The 23,613-nt window shown below is 40.0% G+C and overlaps 1 gene segment (V, D, J or C); it reads right to left on the bottom strand.

The window, feature by feature from the left end:
* Positions 1-17,085: 17,085 nt before the first annotated feature.
* LOC133072428 (probable non-functional T cell receptor gamma variable 10) lies at positions 17,086-17,683 on the bottom strand. The segment is given in 2 exon segments: positions 17,086-17,424; positions 17,532-17,683. Coding segments are annotated over 2 exon segments (369 nt in total).
* Positions 17,684-23,613: the final 5,930 nt, after the last annotated feature.

The raw sequence follows: 23,613 nt of genomic DNA, 5'->3' as shown, positions 1-23,613 counted from the left end.
ACACAAACAGAAGAGAAGACAATGGCTTTTTGTCCCATCGCATAGAGACAACTATGTCTATTCCTTTTAAAATTTTGTTTCACATAGGTATGAAGATACATATGCAATGTTATGCTCTGTCTTTATTATTTAATAAGATACCATGAACATTTTTATATTCTGTAATTTCTTCCTTGTAGTGTTCTGACTCTTAGCAAGGTTCTTTGGTTGACCACCACGTTGACTCTCAGATAAGTTAGGGTCCCACAGATTCTTTTCATTTTACATGGAAGTCCACAAAACAGGAGAGCAGAATAGAAAATCCATTACTTAATTCATCACTCAGTTTTGAAACCCTGTTATGTTCCCTTTGGTCACCTAGCAGCTTACCAAAATATACTTTATCATCTGTCTTCCTTTTCAAGCTTCATTTCCTTATCACTCTGCTTGTCTGCCTGCATCTCCCAAATAAATTCAGTTCAGTTCAGTTCAGTTCAGTTCAGTCACTCATTCGTGTCTGACTCTTTGTGACCCCATGGACCGCAACATGCTAGGCCTCTCTGTCCATCACCAACTCCTGGAGTTTACTGAAACTCATGTCCATCGCGTCAGTGATGCTATCCAACCATCTGATCCTCTATCGTCCCCTTCTCCTCCCACTTTCAATCTTTCCCAGCATTAGGGTCTTTTCAAATGAGTCAGTTCTTTGCATCAGGTAGCCAAATTGGATTTTCAGCTTCAGCATCAGTCCTTCCAATGAATATTCAGTACTGATTTCCTTTAGGATGGACTGGTTGGATCTCCTTGAAGTCCAAGGGACTCTCAAAGTCTTCTCCAATACCACAGTTCAAATGCATCAATTCTTTAGTGCTCAGCTTTGCTTTTAGTCCAATTCTCACATCCATACCTGACTACTGGAAAAACCATAGCTTTGACTAGATGGACCTTTGTTGGTAAAGTAATGTCTCAGCTTTTAATATGCTGTCTAGGTTGGTCATAACTTTTCTTCCAAGGAGTAAGTGTCTTTTAATTTCATGGTTGCATTAACCAGATTGTTTAGAGCGTCCACTCTGAGGATATGAATAAATGCTCCTCCTCTCCTATGCTAGCACTCCTTTGAAGATGAGATATCCTTTCCAGACACCAAGGTCAAGCTGTGTCACCATGCACATGCTAATCTGTCTCTTTGAAATCTTGAAGAAGAGCACCCTTGACATGTTTGATGTCTGATCTTTGTTCTGAGAGAAATAAAAATGTCATTAAGGCATCCCAAATGGTGCCGGGTGCCATTGTGGATGTGGTTTCAGACATGTTCCTGCATTACTGAGAACTTGAATTTTCTGAAGGGTATCAAACTCAGGGACACCACCAGTCCTTTTAAAAACTGTTATCTGCTAGTTGCTGCCAGCTGCAAGCTTATGGTCTCGGGGTCACCTTTTACATCTTGCTGGCTCCAGTCTTACTTATTAACACAACAAACTATAGTTTTTAAATCAGGGGCACCTGGGCTGTTGCCGTCAGTTTAACTCAAGTAAAAAAAATTATTTGTATTCTTGCTAAAGATTATTTATGGATTATTTGCATCAACAGGCTGTTGTGTCCGGTTACTAAAGTCTGCAGCTCCCATCAGGTGACCTCTTGATACCAATGTCCTCGCGGTCATGTAGCAGTTCCATGTCCATTCAGGTCTAAAGGGAGAGTGGCTTCGTGCTGCCCTGGCAAAGCTGAAGGGTAGGGACAGAAACTATATGGCATGCAAAACGGAAAATATTTCCTTCACAGAAAATGTCTGACAACTCCTATTTTGGAACAATTAAAAATAACATTTACATCCATTTATTATACTCATAGTACATATCATTTCTTTCTATAAATTCAAATTTTGACCTATATTGTATGTTTTATGCCTAAATAGCTTACTTTAACATCTCTCATAGAGTAGGTTGGCTGGCAGTGGATTCCCTCAATTTTGTTTTGTTTGAGAATTCTTCATTTCTCCTGTACTTTTGAAGTATATTTTTGCTGAGATGTCCATTTTCTCTTCCATCATTTTAAAGATTTTATTCCATTGTCTTTTTGAGACTTCCCTGGTGGTCCAGTGCTAAGACTCATGCTCCCAATGCAGGGAGCCCGTGTTTGATCCCTTGTCAGGGAACTAGATCCTACATATCACAACTAGATCCTAAGACCCCGCACAGTCAAACAAATGAATAAATATTTTAATAGGTTTTAATTCACTGTTTTCTTGTTTGCATGCTTAATGAAGTGAGTCTACTATTTTTTTCCCATCCAGCTGCAGGCCTCCACCCCCATTCATTTAACTGTGACCACAAAGGAAATCGTATCTCCATGCTTCTGTTTCATCAGTTACAAAATGTGACTCTTGACAGCACCAATGTCAATGGATTATCTCAAACATGAGAACAATTTACCTCATTAGAACAGTGTCAGAAAGAGTAGCAACTGAATGCATGGCCACTGTGAGGCTCTGCAGAATCCTGCAGAGGTTCACTGCAGAATCCTGGGGAAAAGGATCCTGACTGGAGTGTCTACCTTGTTCTGGGATCATCTAATGGCCCTGGGGGGTCAGAGGCCCATGCGAAAGGAACTGTGATGGTCAGGCTGTAACACAAACCCTGAGTGCACAGTTAACAGTCACCCCATTCATGGAAGAAAGGGAAAGAACCTCATCTCAAATTCACCCCAGTCAGCAGGGAATAACCAGACTCTGAACTTCTTCAGGATGGCTTGAGAGAGTTGAAGGGACATGGGATTTAGGGTCTAAAAAGTCATTTTATCCCACTGCATCTTAAATTACTAGTATTAATGTGGAAAATGTGAATATTACATTGCCTCAGTGTTGTGATGCTGATATAAGATGCAATATCACCAGTGGGTTTTCTGGTGATTTCCTCTTTGAGACTGAGCCATGTAACTTGCAAGTAATCTCTGGATAGTTAAAAAAAAAATCATGCAAGACACATTTTCCTTAGTGGGAGGCTTAGGCAGGGCTCCCAGCTCTGCCACCTCTGTGGCTGCTGCCTCTGCCACCTCTGTATTGAGGATGTGGTGAGCACAGACCTGGTGATGGTTCTTGTGCATGTTATCCAAGGAACTCCCACACTGTGGGCAGACACCCAGCCGGCACAGTAGTACATGGCCTCATCTTCTTTCTGTAAGAAACTTATTCTCAAGGTAGAAGTGGAAGAGGAAACATCTTTTTTGGCCTCAAGCTTGTTTTTCGTCCCTCCTGAGTGACTTAGCGCAGGGGTTGTTAAGACGTATAGTAGCTGTTCTAAACCCTGATCTGGTTTTTGCCGGTACCAGTGGATGTAATCTTTGCTAAAGTCCTTAGAGAACACCTTGCAAGACATAATTACACTCTTTTCTCTTGTTCCAGTAACTGATACTTCAGGTTGCTCCAATGTTAATTGCCCAAGGCCAACTGCAAGCAAAGAAGACAAATCCCCATAAACAAAAGACATGTGAAGAGGCAACAAGAAAGACCTTCTTAGTCTCTCCTGTAGACTGAAATGACTGAGAGGACAACTCACAAGACCAGAAGGAGGAGAAGAGGACAGCTTCCAGGAGTGCCATCTCGTCACCAGACTGACTCCCAGGGAGGAGGTAAAAAAGGCAAGGTCTGTTGGCAGGAAGTCTCAGGCCAGTGGCAGGGGAGTGGGCCTGGATCTTGTGTCTCAGAGAAAGAGGTGAATCTGGTGGTATGGTTGTCTGGGGTTCTTCATAATCTGCAACAGATATGAGCAGCTATGGTTTCACGGGGGTTTCCTGCCCCTAAGTCCGGGGCAGATGGTTTAAGAGAAGGATCATGATCTGAACAGACAACCCAGAGATGAATGCGTATACTTGAGGGTGGGGCTACTCTCATAGCTGCTCAGCTCATCTCCCTGAAATTTCACACCGTAGTAACGTTGCTGCAGAAATAGGAAGACATCCCTGCTGTGTTCTTTCCCGATGTCTGTCTTTCTGTAAATGGTTGGTGATCCAGGACTCGTGTATGAAACTTGACCTTTATTTTTCTGTAATGCTACAGAAAACCATCAGACGTTAGAACATCTTCTTGACATGATTTAATATGCTACAGACACAAGCACTGGAATACTTTAGAGGTTTTTTTTAATTAATTAAGATGTCACCATGCAAATTACCATTCAGAGAAATCACACTTTGTTTACAATCTGGGTGCCTTCAAAAAGGGACTACATTGCAATTGCTTGTGGATCTTTGAGACAGAGCAGTCTGTGGAAATCAGCTGCTACTCAACCTGGACCTGACAACAGTTTCATGAGCATTATGTCACATGCAGGGGTATTTTTAAAGCAATGTTCTGTTGAATATGCAGTGATAACCTTTAAAATTAAAATGGCATCTAATATGTATTGAGGACTTTCTATTCATCAGGCATGGTTCTAAATGTTCTCATGTTATTTTATTTAATCTTCTTCACTATCCTGGGAGGTAGCTGTTATGAATATCTCCATATGACAAAGGAGAACAGTGGCAAACAGACTCATTTAAAGACGTGGAGCTGGTAAATGTGGTAACTCCCAAAAGCCACCATTGTTTATTAAAGGAAATGGGTAAAATAAGATGTAAAGAGGACCAAAAAAGCACAGATCATTTACTTTGAAAATTTCTCTGCATTTTTATGGCTAGAGATCAGATTGATGGGTATTATTTATATAAATATACATTTAAGTGGAATTTGCATGTTTAGCTTTATATTCTTGTTTGGTTATCTTATGATTGTAAGCAGCACAGCTTTTTAAATGTAATTTTATTTATTTATTTATTTTTGGCTATGCTGCATCTTCATTGCTGCTTGGGCTTTTCTCTAGTTGCTGAGAGCGGGGGATACCCTCTAGTTGTGGCGTGCGGACTTCTCCTTGTGGTAGCTTTTTTTGTTGCGGACCACGGGCTCTAGGGAGCATGGGCTTCAGTAGTTGTAGCACATGGGCTTAGTTGCTCCACGGCATGTGGGATCTTCCCGGATAAGCAATGGAACCCTGCACTGGCAGGTGGATTCTTTACCACCTAGACACCAGGGAAGCCCCAGAAACACAGTTTTCAATAATCTATGTGATATTATTTTAATTATTAATAGTTATTTTTAATAACTAAAGAAAATTAAGCAATTTCCAATACCACTTACCCCATCTGACATGGGCTGAATTATTTAAGCTTCTTTTGCCTCACTTTCCACAGGGGCAGCTTGCATGCATACATATCTTTTATTATTTTATTTTAAAATTTCTAACTTTAAATTTGTTTATTTATTTATATTTTTGGCCACATGGGCTCTGTAGTTGCCCCACAGCATGTGGAACCTCAGATGCCTGACCAAGAATCAACCCCATGTCCCCTGCATTGGAAGATGGATTCTTTTTTTTTTTTTTTTTCCATTTATTTTTATTAGTTGGAGGCTAATTACTTCACAACATTGCAGTGGGTTTTGTCATACATTGACATAAATCAGCCATGGATGGAAGGTGGATTCTTAACTACAGAAAACTTCGTTTTCAATGACTGCATAGTGTTCTATCCTTTGAACACAGTGTAAATCTTTCCCTGTTATTCACCATTTATCCTGACATGTAAGAAGCTGCTGGAGACTTCTCCTCTAAGATCTGATACAGAGGGCCCTACTATGGACATCCCATTACTGCTTTATGGGGCGCTTTTGATTACTCAATGAGCCATCATGTGAAGAAGGGAGCAGAAGCAGGTTGACAAGCTTGTCTTCAAGTTCCTGTCTCAAAAGGGCTTATGTTCTCAGACCATTTGTTTCTCTCAAGTCTGGATCTCTACCTTAGCTTGTGTTCAAAGTTTAGGTAAACAACAATGCCCTATTTAGTTTCAAGAAATCAACTGCAGCCTGCACTGAGTGTATCCGATGGATAGAAATTAACTGGTCAGGCAATCACAACAGGTTACCTGCATCAGAGGTAGAAGGAGAAAGGCTGACAGACTGATTCTATGTCAGTCTTTGCTGTGAGTTCCCCCTTTTTTTCTTTCAAAGGCCTCCCTGAATTAGTAATGGAACTGGAGTCTTAAGTAGAAGGGGTCATGGGGATGACTATGTTGCCGTGACTTTGGGAATTATCAAATAAATAAGGGAATACTCATGGCATAGATGCAAAGTGATATCCATGGGGTGCCTGGTATCTGCTGTATAAGAAGTGTGGATTGCAAAGTAGTTCTCCTTTGTTTCACAATGATTTGAGAGGTGGCATCACAAAACAATAGAATTTTTATTGTTTTCAAATACTTTGGAAAATAAATTGATAACTTATTGGCATTTCATGTATTCTTTGAAGACTGCTAATGATTCAAATGCTGTTCACAAGATTCAGCACGAAATAGTAAATTGTGCCAGTGAATGTTCCACAAAGGTGAGTTTTGTTTTCTCCATGGAGGTAGGAACGACACATAACACTTTTTATCCCCTGAGAATGAGGAGGAGACTCCAGAGCTACACACACTGGGTCCAACCCTATTCTGCCAAGTGCCAGCTGTGTGACTTGAACAAGTTCCTGAGACACATAGGGTCTCATTTTCCTCATGAGTCAGCTGGCTTTATAATAACTGAAATCTCACGGGTTGTCATGGGGGTTAAGGGGCTTCATATATATGTGCAAAAAATTGAGAACACTAATAAAGAATTCTCTCACACCCAAAATCATTAGCTGTTCTTCTCTTGGACCATCTTCTCTCTTTCTTTATAGGCAGATACGAGGTGGCTTTCTTCCTACTCACAATATGGAGGGTTCATCTGTTGGTTTCAGTGTCTCAGCCCTCCCTCTACTCTGATGACATCATGCTGGCACATCCCTGTCTGTGAAGTGAGGAACCATCTTCCTCCTCCCACAGAAAAAGACACTTGTTCCATCCCAAATTTACCTCAAGTATTCTGTTTGTTATATAGAATTATGATCTTTAAATTTTCAGGATAGCCTTGCAGTCCAGCTAAAAAAGCACAGACTTCTTATCTCTGACCAATCATTTTAACTGTCTAAGCTTTCATTTCTTTGTCTGTAAAATGGGCAGATAATGATTACATGCAGGAGAGCTGTGATAATTATGTGTGGTAATATATATGTACCATGCCTAGGAATCCTGGTACACAATGATTCCTTTCTTCAGCCTGAACTATTCACAGTTAGTGGAAAACTCTGGATGGTGACATAATAAATAAAGCTCATGTCCACTCATTCACAGAGAAGACTTTAGTTCATTAGGAAAGAAGATTTGAGAACATCGTGGTCAGAAATGCTTGCTGCTCAAGGTGAGTCCTAATACATGAACACAAGCCAAGATTTTCTCTTGGAATTCTCAAGAAGGCAGCAGAGATGGTGAGCCAGAGGCTGGAAGCCCAGGTAGGAAGTAGCTGACTTTGCTCCTGTGGGAAGACTATGATGGGGCATAGTCCCAGAAGAGGCAGTTGTTATACTGTGTTGGTATCTTTAGTGCTGTGGGTCCCAACAGCATGGTACTCAATGACCACATCTTTTTCTGTGAAATTTGTGGTAAGAACTGAACTCAGTTAAGTTCAGTCACTCAGTCATGTCCAACTCTTTGCAATCATATGGACTGCAGCATGCCAGGCTTCCCTGTCCATCACCAACTCCCAGAGCTTGCTTAAACTTACGTCCAACAAGTCAGTGATGCCATCCAACTATCTCATCCTCTGTCGTCCCCTTCTCTTCCTGCCTTCGATCTTTCTAGCATCAAGGTCTTTTCCAAGAAGTTCTTCACATCAGGTGGCCAAAGTATTGGAGTTTCAGCTTCAGCATCAGTCCTTCCAGTGAATATTCAGGACTGATTTCCTTTAGGATTGACTGATTTCATCTCCTTGCAGCCCAAGGGACTCTCAAGAGTCTTCTGCACCACAGTTCAAAAGCATTGATTCTTCAGTGATCAGCTTTCTTTATAGTCCAACTCTCACATCCATACAAGACTACTGGAAAAACCATAGCTTTGACAAGATGGACCTTTGTCAGACTTTTGTCAGCAAGTGACTGTACTACTTGGGTTTTTTTGCGTTTTTTTTTTTTTTTTTTTTTTTTTTTACTACTTGGTATTTTATTTTTCTCATGAGTCAAATCTGTCTCATGATAAGAGAAAAAAAAAACAACCTATAAATAGTGCAGCTTAAAGGATCTAATATATGGAAAGCATTGAAAACACTGATAGAGAATTCATTCACACAGCACACACACACACACACACACACACACACACACACACAAACCAAAGTTAGCTCTTCTTGGCAGATACTCTCTCTTCTTTTCTGGGGGGCCTCACCATAAGCCTATGAGGGATCTTCATTACCAACCAGAGATCGAAATATGCCCCCTGCAGTGGAAGTGTGAGTTCTAAATACAGGGCCACCAGGGAAGTCTCACTTTCTATTCTTCCACAAGCAGAAGCCAGATAACCAAGGATGGTGGGCTCATCCAACCACCTCAATGATCCAGAGCTCTATTCTGATGACATCTTGCTGGCAGAATCATTTCCCTCATGTCCCGCAAAAAGGTGCACTTTTTTTCATCCCTCATCTACCCCCAGTATCCTAGTGTTCACTTAAAGAATTGCAATTCTTAAACATTTCAGTGTGATCTCATAGTCCAGATCATCAACATGGACTTCTTATCTTAGGCTAATCATGATGGTTAAATCCTCTACACTTTCATTTCTTTAGTTGTGAAACAGGCCAATTACACTTACACTACAGCACTTCTGTCTTAAGTATATGTCATAATAATGGCACATGGTAATGTACTCTTTCAACCTGAAGCTTGCCCACATACAGAAGTCTCTGGATTGGGAGATGATGAACGGTAGCACAGCCTGTGTGCCCTCAGACAAGATTTCAATTCATTAAAATACAGTGTCAATCACACTAACAAATTGAAAGATAAAAACCATATGATTATCTCAACAGATGCAGAGAAAGCCTTTGACAAAATTCAACACCCATTTATGATTAAAACTCTCCAGAAAGCAGGAATAAAAGGAACATACCTCAACATAATAAAAGCTATATATGACAAATCCACAGCAAGCATCACCTTCAATGGTGAAAAATTGAAAGCATTTCCCCTAAAATCAGGAACAAGACAAGGGTGCCCACTCTCACCACTAATATTCAACATAGTTTTGGAAGTTTTGGCCACAGCAATCAGAGCAGAAAAAGAAGTGAAAGGAATCCAGATAGGAAAAGAAGAAGTGAAAGTCTCTCTGTTTGCAGATGACATGATCCTCTACATAGAAAACCCTAAAGACTCTACCAGAAAATTACTAGAGCTAGTCAATGAATATAGTAAAGTTGCAGGATATAAAATTAACACACAGAAATCCCTTGCATTCCTATACACTAACAATGAGAAAACAGAAAGGGAAATTAAGGAAACAATACCATTCACCATTGCAACAAAAAGAATAAAATACTTAGGAGTATATCTACCTAAAGAAACAAAAGACCTATACATAGAAAACTATAAAACACTGATAAAAGAAATCAAAGAAGACACAAACAGATGGAGAAACATACCGTGTTCATGGATTGGAAGAATCAATATTGTCAAAATGGCTATACTACCCAAAGCAATCTATAGATTCAATGCAATCCCTATTAAGCTACCAATGGTATTTTTCACAGAACTAGAACAAATAATTTCACAATTTGTATGGAAATACAAAAAACCTCGAATAGCCAAAGCAATCTTGAGAAAGAAGAATGGAACTGGAGGAATCAACCTGCCTGACTTCAGACTCTACTACAAAGCCACAGTCATCAAGACAGTATGGTACTGGCACAAAGACAGAAATATAGATCAATGGAACAGAATAGAAAGCCCAGAGATAAATCCACGAACCTATGGACACCTTATCTTCGACAAAGGAGGCAAGGATATACAATGGAAAAAAGACAAGTGGTGCTGGGAAAACTGGTCAACCACTTGTAAAAGAATGAAACTAGAACATTTTCTAACACCATACACAAAAATAAACTTAAAATGGATTAAAGATCTAAATGTAAGACCAGAAACTATAAAACTCCTAGAGGAGAACATAGGCAAAACACTCTCCAACATAAATCACAGCAGGATCCTCTATGACCCACCTCTCAGAATATTGGAAATAAAAGCAAAAATAAACAAATGGGACCTAATGAAACTTAAAAGCTTTTGCACAACAAAGGAAACTATAAGCAAGGTGCAAAGACAGCCCTCAGATTGGGAGAAAATAATAACAAATGAAGCAACAGATAAAGGATTAATCTCAAAAATATACAAGCAACTCCTGAAGCTCAATTCCAGAAAAATAAATGACCCAATCAAAAAATGGGCCAAAGAACTAAACAGACATTTCTCCAAAGAAGACATACAGATGGCTAACAAGCATATGAAAAGATGCTCAACATCACTCATTATCAGAGAAAAGCAAATCAAAACCACAATGAGGTACCATTACACGCCAGTCAGGATGGCTGCTATCCAAAAGTCTACAAGCAATAAATGCTGGAGAGGGTGTGGAGAAAAGGGAACCCTCTTGCACTGTTGGTGGGAATGCAAGCTAGTACAGCAGCTATGGAGAACAGTGTGGAGATTTCTTAAAAAACTGGAAATGGAACTGCCATATGACCCAGCAATCCCACTTCTGGGCATACACACCGAGGAAACCAGATCTGAAACAGACACGTGTACCCCAATGTTCATCGCAGCATTGTTTATAATAGCCAGGACATGGAAGCAACCTAGATGCCCATCAGCAGATGAATGGATAAGGAAGCTGTGGTACATATACACCATGGAATATTACCCAGCCATTAAAAAGAATTCATTTGAATCAGTTCTAATGAGATGGATGAAACTGGAGCCCATTATACAGACTGAAGTAAGCAAGAAAGATAAAGAACATTACAGCATACTAACACATATATATGGGATTTAGAAAGGTGGTAATGATAACCCTATATGCAAAACAGAAAAAGTGACACAGATGTATAGAACAGACTTTTAGAGTCTGTGGGAGAAGGCAAGGGTGGGATGTTTTGAAAGAACAGCATCGAAACATGTATATTATCTATAGTGAAACAGATCACCAGCCCAGGTTGGATGCATGAGACAAGTGCTCGGGCCTGGTGCACTGGGAAGACCCAGAGGGATCGGGTAGAGAGGGAGGTGGGAGGGGGTATCGGGATGGGGAATACATGTAACTCCATGGCTGATTCATGTCAATGTATGACAAAACCCCCTACAATATTGTAAAGTAATTAGCCTCCAACTAATAAAAATAAATGAAAAAAAAAAAAAATACAGTGTCAAAAAAAAAAAGCTTTGGAAGCACAGCTTTTGGGATCTGCTGGAAAGTCATGATCCAAGCGTGATCCAAAATGACTTCCTAGAAAGCTCAGGAAGTGCTGCAGATGAGGTGGGGCTGAGGCAAGGAAACTGGTGTGTGGTTGCTGCTGGTGGGAAGGATGTGGGTGGGCACGGATCCAGGGAGGGGATCTTGTGTGGGTTGTTGCCACAGTTCTAGTACTGTGAGCCCCAGCAAGCACAGTAGTAAATGCCCACATCTTCTTTTTCCACGAAATTTACCGTAATGGTTGAAGTGAATGTTTGGGCATCTTTTCTTGCCTCAATTTTGTTCTTGCCATCTACTTGATTTCGAGCTGCAGTTGTGGTTGAGATCACATAAACCAGATGCTCCAAAACCTGATTCAGTTTAATCCGGTACCAGTGAATGGCCACTAACCCAAAATTTGTGCTCTCTATCTTGCAATGTATGTTAATACTTTTCTTTACTTCTGTGGAAAGCGATATCTGGGCCTGCTCCACTTTTGATAACCCATGTCCAACTGTAAATAAAAGAAGAGAATTTCTAATGAACTGCTGATAATGTAAGAAATATCCAAGAATTTCTTTACTCATTCATCTAAAGTGAAATGATCAGGGAATGACTCACAAGCCCAGAAGGAGAAAAATGTGAATGCTTCCAGCGGTGACATCCTGTCTGCTGGGCTGTGTGCTCAAAGAGAAGGCAGGAAGGTGGGGACCTGGTGGCTGGATGCCTCAAATCAGTGGAAGGGCGTGGCCTGAACCAAGAAGGGGAAGGAAGTGGATGGTCTAGTGGGTCCTTGGGCTGTTAGTGCTGGCCACAAGCTCACTGGGCCTGAGTCTCCTGTTTCCTTTGGTATTCCCAGTGGCAATGCTGAGCTCAAAAATGAAGCTAGTGGTCACTGGAAGATTATTTGGCACGAATGTGAAAGAGCCATGGAGGAGTCTTGATTTCTGTAGAATGAAAATGGTTTCTATTTGCCCAGGAGCTAGTCTATGAACACTTTTCCTTAGCATAGTATTTTCAAATATTGTATGTTTAATAAATATTGATTTTTATGGTAGCAAATATTTAATGAGCATTTTCTATTTGTTAGACTATTTTTCTAAATGTTTCTCATCTTACAGCAATCCCATGATATTGATATTGATGTTGGTTGTTATCATTTAATAGATCAGGAAAATGGGGTTTTTCTGAGGAAAAACATAGAGCAATGTGACTCACCAAAAGTCACCCAGCTGTTTAGTGGGACGTGCTGGGAAAGATGCTTATTGAGGAGATTAAGACAAATAGAATAAAGGTGAAAATAAAAATGCCTGTGATCATACTACCAAGACTAACAAGTTTTATCATACAGTGTCTTAATTTCTAGATTTCTTTCTTGCAAATATATGGATATCAATACAATATTATGGATTATAAATATATTTATAAGCTACTCTGTGTCTTTTGATTGGCTTGCTTATTCTATTTACATTTAAAGTAATTATAGAGGGAACTTCCCTGGTGATCCAGTGGCTTAGACTCCTCATTTCCAATACAGGGAGCCTGGGTTTGATCCTTAGATGGAGAACTAGATCCCGCATCCTACAACTAAGACCCAGCACAGCCAAATAAATACAGACTAAAATAAATAAAGTAATTATCGATATGTATGTACTTATTGCCTTTTCATTAATTGTTTTGTGGAGTTTTCCAAAGGTTTGTTTTTGATCTTTGCTTCTCCTTTTGCTGTCTTTCCTGTCATTTAATTACTGTCTGTAGTGTTGTTTAGATTTCTTTCTCTTTTGTGTGTGTCTATTATAGATGTTTGGTTTGTGGCTACCATGAGGTTTATATGCAGAAATCTATATGGAGGATATTTTAAGCTGCTTATCTCTTCAGCTCAAACACATTTAAATAACCTTTCCTTTTTACTCCACACCCTCATGTTCACTATTTTTTTAACCTGTTTTGTGTCTTTTTCTTTTTCATTTACTTAATTGCTTACTGTGGGTATAGATAATTTTACTACTTTCATCTTTTAACCTTCCTAACAGCTTTATATGTGCTTGATTTACCACTTTTACTGTATATGTGCATTCATCAATGAGATTCTTCCTTTCTTAATTTGCATATTTCTAGTTGTGGCCTTTTCTTTGCTACTGAGAGAAGTTTCTGTATCATCTCTTGTAAAGCTGGTTTGGTGGGGCTGAATTATTTTATCATTTTCTTGTCTGTAAAACTTTTGATATCTCAATCAAATCTGAATGAAAGCTTTCCTGGTTAGAGTATTCCTGGTTGTTAGGTTTTCCCCTTTCATTATTTTAGATGAAATGATATTTAATATTTATTTATTTATGAAATATTTTTAAATATACACTCTCTTCTGGCCTGCAGATTTTCTCCTGAAAAAGTCAGTTGAGAGCCTTATGTGTCCAGACACTAATAAGCTAGAGGCAGAATTCCACAGTGACACTTGCAGGACCTGTGTCCCTGGGGTGGAACAAGTTTCCCAAAATGGCCACTGCCAGAATCTGTGTCCAGTGGGTGAGCTCCAGTCGCCTCCTGCCTCTCCGGGAAGCTCACCAGCATCAGCAGGTGAATCTCACCCAGGCTCCTTTCATATTACTGTGCTGCCCTGTGAGATTTTGTGTGCAACCTGTGTGAATGGGGTGTCAGTATCCCACGGACCTCTGACTCTCTCAAAAGTAAGCCTTGCCTGCCTTCAAAGCCAAATGTTATGGGGTTTGGTCATTCTAGTACAGGACCCCCAGGCTGGGGAGCCCTATGTGGGACTTAGTACCTGTGTTTCTTGGGGAGAAACTCTGTGATTGTTGTTTTCCTCCTGTTTGTGGGTCACTTATCCTGGCTTATGAGTTGTTTATACTGTTCCTTAGCCCCTTCTACCTATCTTGTTGCAGTTCCTTCTTTATATCTTTATTTGTAGAAGATCGTTTTTGCTAGTCTTTGGGTCTTTGTCATCAGCAGTTTCTCTGTAAATAGGTGTAATATAGGTGTGCCCATGGGAGGAGATGAGCTCAGGTTCTTCTTAGTCTGCCAACTTCTTTGATCATTCTTTTCATCCAGACTCATTTTGTCTTTCCTTTGGGCCAGGAAACTTCACAGAGTCAATTTATTTAAAACCATCTTTCTTAAATTGGTATGAAAGTGAAATTGTTAGTCATTCAGTTGTTTCTGACTCTTTGCTTTCCCCTGAACTGTAGCCTACCAGGCTCCTCTGTCCATGGAATTCTGTAGGTAAGAATATTGGAGTGGGTAGCCATTCCATTCTCCAAGTGGTCTTTCTGATCCAGAGATCGAACCTGAGTCTCCTGCAGGGCAGGCAGATTCTTTGCAATATGAGCCACCAGGGAAACCCAAATTGGTAGAGATGATCTTATTTACAAAGCAGAAATAGAGACACAAAAGTAAAGAACAAATGCATGGACATCTAGGGGGAAGGAGAGATGAATTTGGAGACTGAGATGGACACGTACACTATTGAGACTATGTATAAAACAGATAAGTAATGAGAACCCTGTATTGCAGAGGAAACAATGCTCTATGGTGGCCAAAAAGGGGAAGGAAATCCAAAAAAGAGGATGTGTATGGATATGTATGTTTGATTCACTTTGCTGAACAGCCAAAACTAACACAACATTGTTAATCAACTATACTAAAATAAAAATTTTAAAAACATATATAGGAGCCTGTGGTGGTGGTTTAGTCACTTAGTTATGTCTGACATTTTGTGACCTCATGGACTCTGGCCTGCCAGGCTCCTCTGTCCATGGGATTTTCCAGGCAAGAATACTAGAGAGGGTCGTCATTCCCTCCTCCAGGGGATCTTTCCAACCCAGGTATTGAACCCCTGTCTCAATGCATTTCAGACAGTCTCCTGCCTGGCAGGCAAAATCTTTACTGACTGAGCCATCAGGGAAACTTATAGGGGCCTGGGTAGATTATTGTTGACTCTAATTAGCAACAGTCTCTCCACTGAAAAACTGTCATGGTCATAAGCAGTATAGGTCAGGATGTGAATCAAAATATAAGAAGACCAGAAATGGGAGAGGAAAGGCTGAAGGCTCATATATCCATATTCTTCCAAGAAACCTGCTATAGATACTACTATTAGAAATAGAAAATAAGAATTTTGTATTGTTTTACATTGAAAAGCCAATAGATAATTCATTGACATTTTACTTATTTGGAGAAGATACCTACTGTTCCAATCCTGGGTACATGCTTTAGCACCTAATGGTAACATGAGTCAGTTAGTGTTCTATTATGCTCAGAACAACCTTGTTTGTGGTGCTGGGAACAATGGATCCATCCTTTCATTGTCCTTCAATTTGTTATTGCTGTTTAGTCGCTAAATCTTGTATGACTTATGTCCCCATGGACCATAGGCCACCAGACTTTTCTGTCTATGGGATTTCCCAGGCAAGAATATTAGAATGAGTTGCCATTCCCTTCTCTAGGGAATTTTCCTGACACAGGGATCAAAACTGAGTCTCCTGCTTGGCAAGTAGATTCTTTACCACCAGGGAAGCCTGGCCCTTCAGTTAAGAAGTGGTTTCATGTATTAATCAAAAGGAGCTAGGTGACCTGGGTCCCTTTCCTACTCTGTCAACTAACCATGTCAACTAAACCAGCTGTGTGGTTTAGACAAGTGACTGAACCACCCGGTACTTTATTTACCTCATGAGTCAAATATATTTCATGAGAAGAGAAAAGATCTTACAGACAATGCAGTTTAAAGGAGCTAATATATGCAAGGCATTGAGAACACTTATAGGGAATTCATTCAGACACACCAATGTTAGTTCTTCTGGTCTTGACAGGCATTCTCCTTTTCTAGGGGGCCACACTTTAACCCTTTAGGTTCGCACGCTGGTCCTTGGATTTTCTTGTGTTCCATTTTTGTGGGCTGTTCCTCTCTTTGTCTTTTAGCCACTGCCATTTTGGACTCCTTTTTCCTAGTCTAACTACCTAACAACCTTATGACGGATCCTCGTTCCCCAACCAGCGATCAAAACTGTGCCCCCTGCAGTGGAAGCATGGAGTCCTAACCACAGGACCAACAGGGAAGTCCCACTTTATCTTTTTTTCAGAAGCTGAATCTGAGTAACCAAGGATGATGAACTCATCTAAGCACCCCAGTGACACAGTTTTATTCTGATGATATCATGCTGGCAGAATCCTTTTACCCATACCTCTCAAAAAGAGGGCACTTATTTCATCCCTAATTTATCCTTAATAGTCTAATGTTCACTTAAAGAATTGCAATCCTTAAACTTTTCAGTATGATCTCACAGTCCAGTTCAAAGCATGGATTTCTTTTCTTTGGTGATTATTAGGATTCAATTTTCCAGGTTTTTATTTCTTTATTTGTAGAATGAACCAATAATAGTTGTATAGCAGCCTGTTGTCTTGAGTATATGTCACAATAAAGGAATATGGTAATACCCTTTCTAAACCTGAAGCTTACCCACATGCAGAAGTCTCTGGATGGGGAGATGATGAATGATGGCACAGTCTGTGTGCCCTCAGTCCCTAGAATTCCCAAGAATTCTATTCACTGGGATACAGTGTCAAATAAAACCTGAAGGTCAAGTGCAAGTGTGATCCAAGATGACTTCCTGGAAAGCTCAGGAAGTGCTGCAGATGAGGTGGGGAGCCCAGGTGTGGAACTGGTTGCTGCTGGTGGGAAGGATGTGGGTGGGCACAGACCCAGGGAGAGGATCTTGTGTGGGTTATCGCCACAGTTCTAGTACCGTGAGCTCCAGCCAGCACAGTAGTATGTGCCCACATCTTCTTTTTCTATGAAATTTACCGTAAGGATTGAAGTGAACATTCGAGCATCTTTTCTTGCCTCAATTTTGTTCTTCCCATCTACTTGACTTCGAGCTGCAGTTGTGGTTGAGGTCACATAAACCAGATGCTCCAAAGCCTGATTCCTTTTCTGCCGATACCAGTAAACAGTTTCTGATTCAAAATTTGTGCTCTCTATCTTGCAATGTATGTTAATAGTTTTCTTTACTTCTGTGGAAAGCGATATCTGGGCCTGCTCCACTTTTGATAACCCAAGTGCAGCTGCAAGTAAAAGAAGAGAATTTCTAATGAACTTCTGATAATGTAAGAAATATCCAAGAATTTCTTTGCTCATTCAGCTAAAGTGCATTGATCAGGGAGTGACTCACAAGCCCAGAGGGAGAAAAATGTGAATGCTTCCAGTGGTGACATCCTGTCTGCTGGGCTGTGTGCTCAAAGTGAAGGCAGGAAAGTGGGGACCTGGTGGCTGGATGCCCCAAGTCAGTGGTAAGAGGGCATGGCTGAATAGGGGGAGGAGAAGGAAGTAGCCAGACTAATGTGTCCCTGGGCTGTTAGTTTTGGTTGCAGGCTCCTCAGGCCTGAGTCTCCTGTTTCCTCTGGTCCTTCATTGGCTCTGCTGATCTTAAGATAAAACTAGTGGTTTCTGGAGGATTATTTGATATGACTGTGAGGGAGCCATGGAGGAATCTTGATTTCTGTAGAATGAAAATGGTTTCTGTTTGCCCAGGAGCTAGTATTTTTCTCAGCTTAGTATTTTCAAATATTGTAAGTTTAATAAACATTGACTTCTATGGTAGCAAATATTTAATGAATTTTGTCTGTTTGTTAGGCTATTTATCTAAATGTTTTTCTTCTCACAGAAATCACATAATATTGGTGTTGGTAGTTCTGATTTTATAGATCAGGAAAATGAGGTTCAGAGGAGCAATGTGACTCAATAAAAGTCACCCAGCTCTTTAAGTGGGATGTGCTGGGAAAGATGTTCATTGAAGAAGTTCAGAGAAACAGGTAAAGATGAAAATAAAAATGCCTGTGATCCATATAGTTGATTCACTTCATTGAATCACTGTTTCTTACCTGTTTTGTGTTAGCAGAAGCTAACACAACATTGTAAAGCACTCATACACCAATAAGATAATTAAATATACCTGTGATCATTTTACCAAGACCAACAACTGCTATCATTATGATGTCTTAACTTCTAGATTTCCCCCTTGGAATATATAGATATTAACTTGATATTATGAATTATAAATATATTTAAAGGCCAATCTATGCCCTTTGATTAGAGCATTTATTCTATTTACATTTGAAGTGATTATTGATACATATGTACTTATTGCCTTTTCTTTAATAATTGTTTTGTAAGGTTATTCAATGGTTCATTTTGTTCTTTCCTTCTTCTTTTGCTGTCTTCCCTTTGAATTTAGTAATGTCTTTAGTGTTGTGTTTGGATTCCTTTCTCTTTCATGTATCATCTTTTATAGATGTTTGGTTTGTGGCTACCATGAGTTTATAGGTAGTAGTCTATATAGAGAATATTTTAAGTTGCTTGTCTCTTAAATCAAACACATTTTAACAACCTTTCATTTTTATTCCACACACCCATTTACTGTTTCTTACCTATTTTGTGTCCTTTTCTTTTGCATTTCTTCTTCTTATTGTGGATGTAGACAATTTCACTGCTTTTCACTCTCTCTTAACCTTCCTCATAGCTTTATATGTGCTTGACTTACCACTTTTACTGTATATTCCCTTTATCAATGAGATTCTTCCTTTTTGATTTTCATATTCCTAGTTGTGGCCTTTTCTTTTCTATGTAGAGATGTTCCTGTATTACTTTTTTTAAGTTGATTTGACGGCGCTGAACTCTTTTATCTTTTTCTTGTCTTTAAAACTTTTGATATCTCCATCATATCTGAATGAAAGCTTTTTCTAGATGAAGTGCTTTTAGTTGTAGATTTTTTCCTTTAATTATTTTAAATATATCATGTCACTCTCTTCTGGCCTGTAGATTTTCTCCTGCCATGTCAGCTGAGAGCCTTGTGGGTTCAGACCCTAGTAAACTAGAGGCAGGATTCCACAGTGACACTTGCCAACACCAGGGTCGCTGCCAGCACCAGTTCCCCAAAACGGCCGCTGCCAGAGTCCATGTCCTGTGGGCAAGCTCCAGTCGCCTCCTGCCTCTCCGGGAGGCTCACCCGCATCAGCAGGTGAATCTGACCCAGGCTCCTGTCACATTACTGTGGCTGCCCTGTGAGATTCTGTGCACAGTCTGTGTGAACGGTGTCTATACCCCACAGACCTCTGACTCTCCCAAAAGTAAGCCCTGCCAGCCTTCAAAGCCAAATGTTATGGGGTCTGGTCATTCCAGGGCAGGATCCCCAGTCTGGGGAGCCCCATCTGGGGCGTGGTACTTGTGTTTCTTGGAGAGAAACTCTGCAATTGCTATTTTCCTCCTGTATGTGGGTCACTTATCCTGGCTTATGAGCCTTGTTTATACTGTTCCTTAACCCCTTCTATCCATCTTACTGTACTTTCTTCTTTATATCTTTATTTGTAGAAGATCTTTTTTTGATAGTCTTTGGGTCTTTCTCATCAACAGTTTCTCTGTAAATGGTTATAATATTGTTGTGCCCATGGGAGGAGGTGAAAACCCGGGATTTTCCTACTCTGCCATCTTCTTTGATCATTCTTTTTAACCTAGACTCATTTTCATGCCTTAGGACCAGGAAGTTTCATAGAGTTAATTTATTTAAAAGCCATTTCTTATCTATATGATTCTATGAACTTACTACCTCCTAACTAGGAGCATATAAAGGTCATCTTTATTTATTAAAAAAGACACATCCCCATGCAGAATCAGAAAAAGGAATTATCCTGAGGCTAACATAGTCTGATCCTGTGGGTAAAGGGAGGCTGGCATGGGTTGGGATTCCAAATCTCTAGGCACCTTGAGTAGAGGTCAGTGGTAGAACATATATACGCTACCACTCTGCGCATGTGTGAGGTGTGAGAGCATCATTGTTGTGTATAATTGATGTATCTCCTCATTTTGACATTGAAAGAAGGCACTAATTACCAATTTAAAATAGCTTCCACTGTTTTAGAATGGCCCCTTGCAGGTTAGTTCAGTCCCTTTGAGTACATTCTTTATCTTTTTTGTTTCTCTCTCACCCTTCCTCTCATCCCCCAGATGGTTTCACCACACACAGGAGGAGTGTGAATTCTTACAGTCATCCTCTCATCCCCCTTGTGTTCTCATCAGCTTCTAGCTCTTTGCCCTGCTGGTCTCTGGGATTTGGTCTCTTCCTCTGAATTAGCTAGTGTAAGAATCAGAACTTAACCTACCACTATTGATTCTACATCTTACATTGCTTAAAATTACACAATCCTGTACCTCAATTGTACCTCAATAAATCTGGGGAAAATAGGCAAAATAAAAGAAGCAAAAGTGAGCTTGTTCTGGGCACAGCCACTGTCACCTTCCACGGGTGGCAAATCTCATGGGTTAGTTTCAGTAGAAGGACGACAGGTGTTGGTCCTTTAATGGACCGGAACCTGGTGGTCCGGAGTCGACGATGAGAGAGTGAAAGAAAGAAAGAGGCTAATATTCCCTGGGTTACGCAGCCGGCTTCCGTGCTCCAGGGAATCAGCCAGAAATAGAGATAGAGAGAGAAAGAAAGAAAGACACGGGCACCAAAGCTCTGATGGAGCAAAGGTGTTTTAATCAACATGGTGTGGGCATATATACTGTCTTACAAGGTAATTATTCTCAACAAAGATAAAGATTAAGATTCCAGATTTACAAAACATAACGGATCCCTATCAAAGAGAGAGTTGCAAACAATCACCTTTTACTGTATGGTTCATAAGGAGGAAGAGGGTACTTATCACCATAATGAGAAATGCCTGGATTCCTCAGCCCTGGGAAAGGTGTGCCTCTCCTCTTAATTCCTGAATATTCAGGAATTAATAAGGGCCAGAGGGTTCCTGACAGATCCAAAACAGTACACAGGAAGCCTCTTGTTAAATGCTTCCTGACATACAGGCAACTTGATTCATTTAGGAAAATAAAAATATGCTGATTATAAATTTCCAAAACATTTTCCTCATTGCATATTATTATGATTGTTTATTTAAGTCCAAGCATGGAGTTCAGGGCCTTCATTATGTATCCCAGCTATGATATTTCTTGGTAAAGTAAATTCACAAAACACAGAAGATAGATGATTTTCTTAAACTTTTGTTCTCCACTAGGGAGAAGGGTCCTAGAGAAGAGTGTACAGAAACAGAACTCTTTAAGAGGTGCCCCAACGTGACCTTCAAGCCATGACTTCTTGAGTGGCTGCTCATTATGTCCAGAGAAGGCTCCACTAGGTAGGGCAACAGGTCTGCATCAACCCATATGTGCTCACAAATGCCAAAGTATGTCTTTATAGAGTTAACAAACACTGAGGGATTCACAGTGGCCCAATAGTGCGATTGAAGCAGCATGGACTATTTATTTGGACTGATAACTACCCTCTCTAAGCATAAATTCCTTCTTCCATGAAACACACTTATTTGCAGGGTTTTTCTTAATGATGATCGTATGAGCTTCTGAATATGTGTAATAAATTATCTGGCAGCCAGTGGGAGCTAAATGGTTATCAAGTCCATTATGTTCATTGTCAGTACCTTTGGCCTGAATTCTTCACAGTGACTGAAAATCTCTGGGAAATTAAATAATGCACCTTGTCTTCTTTCTCTCTGAGATAATCAGACCATTTCAACACTCATCGTCTCTCAGTAGGAATCCACATCAACAGGAAATGATGTCAAAGCAGACATTTAGGGGCGCAGTTACTCACATCTGTAGGGGTACAGTCGATAGCCATCAGGCTCCCTTTCCTCTTTTCTTTGATATAAGGCGTAGACCTGAGAAGCTCAGGAAATGTTGCAGGCTGAGGCTGAGGTCTAGTCAGGGCTGAGGTCTGGACTCAGGACCAAGGTTGCTCCATGTCGGGAAGGATGTGGTCACAGTCATGATAAGGGGTGTCTGTGCTCATTTTCTTGGCTCTAATGGTACTCTAAGGTTCCCAGGGGCTATTATATTAGGTCTTCATTTCATCTTCTTCTGTGAATTTTACAAACTCTATGGTTGCAGTTCTTTAATCATAACTGACCTTGAAAACAGTTGTTTTTTTTTTTTTAAGTAAATATCTGATCTTCAAACTCCTGATTTGGTATCAGCATTTGTGTGTATATGGAAAGTTATATCTGGATACTCTACAGTGAAAATACATGTTCCTTCCTGCTATTAAATTACATATTTTCCTTTGCTTCAATTGGAATAGCATTTCCAACAAAAAGCAAAATAATCAAGAAATAAAAGATTACTTGTTCTTTGCTGGCATGGGTAACTATGTTGTAAATCAACTGTACTTTTATTGAAGTAAATATAGTTGATTTACAATATTATGTTATCTTCAGGTGTACAACATAGTGATTCAGTATTTTTATGGATTATACTCCATTTAAAGTTATTTCAAAACAATAGTTCTATTTCTCTGTGTTTTTCCTTATTTATTTTTTTTATTTTTATTTTTTTATTTTTTGCTTATTTATTTTGTACATAGTAGTTTGTGTCTCTTAAACCTATACCTATTTCTTGCCCCTTCCCGACCTCCCTCTCCACACTGGTAAACACTAGCCTGTTCTCTTTATCTGAGAGACTTGCTATTGTTATATTCTTTTGTTTTACTTTTCAGATTCCACATATAAGTGATAACATAAAGTATTTCTCTTTCTCTGTCTGACTTATTCCACTGGAAGTTACTTTAAAAAAAAAAAAAAGTGTTAGTCACTCAGTTGTGTCCAATTCTTTGTGACCCCATGGACTGTAATCTGCCAGGCTCCTCTCTCCATGGAATTTTCCAGGCAAGAATACTGGGTTGTCATTTCTTTCTCCAGGGGATCTTCTCGACCCAGGGATCAAACCTGGGTCTCCTGCAGTGCAGGAAAACTCTTTACTGTCTGAGCCACTAGGGAAAAAATCCTAACCAAATCTAAGAAATAGAGAAACAAATGTGCATACTCAGAGCAATATTCACAGATGAACATTTGTACCCATACATCCTGTCTACCCAGGCTGAGTGCCCAAAAAGGATGAGGAGCAGATAGAAAAGAGGAACAGGAGGAAGAGGAAACAGCCTCCCAAGGTTTTAGTAAAGGAAACACATTCCTCCATGGGGTTAATCAGTATAAAAAGAATGTCCTCCTACACCTTGATCTTTTGGTTCCTGGACTTAAACCTTCTGGCTATGAGTTAGATGTCACTATATTTGGTCACTGGAGGAGAACACAGTCAATCCAAGGTCACTGTCAAGGAGGGAACCCTGACCTCATTCTTCTCCCACTTTCCAGTCTACCAAACAGCAACCAGAAATAAGACCATTAGTCTAGTTC

The sequence above is a fragment of the Dama dama genome, chromosome 18, assembly GCF_033118175.1.
Source record: "Dama dama isolate Ldn47 chromosome 18, ASM3311817v1, whole genome shotgun sequence".
NCBI classification, from domain to species: Eukaryota; Metazoa; Chordata; class Mammalia; order Artiodactyla; family Cervidae; genus Dama; species Dama dama.
The sequence above is the reverse complement of the archived record's forward strand: the minus strand, read 5'-3'. Positions and strand labels throughout refer to the sequence as shown.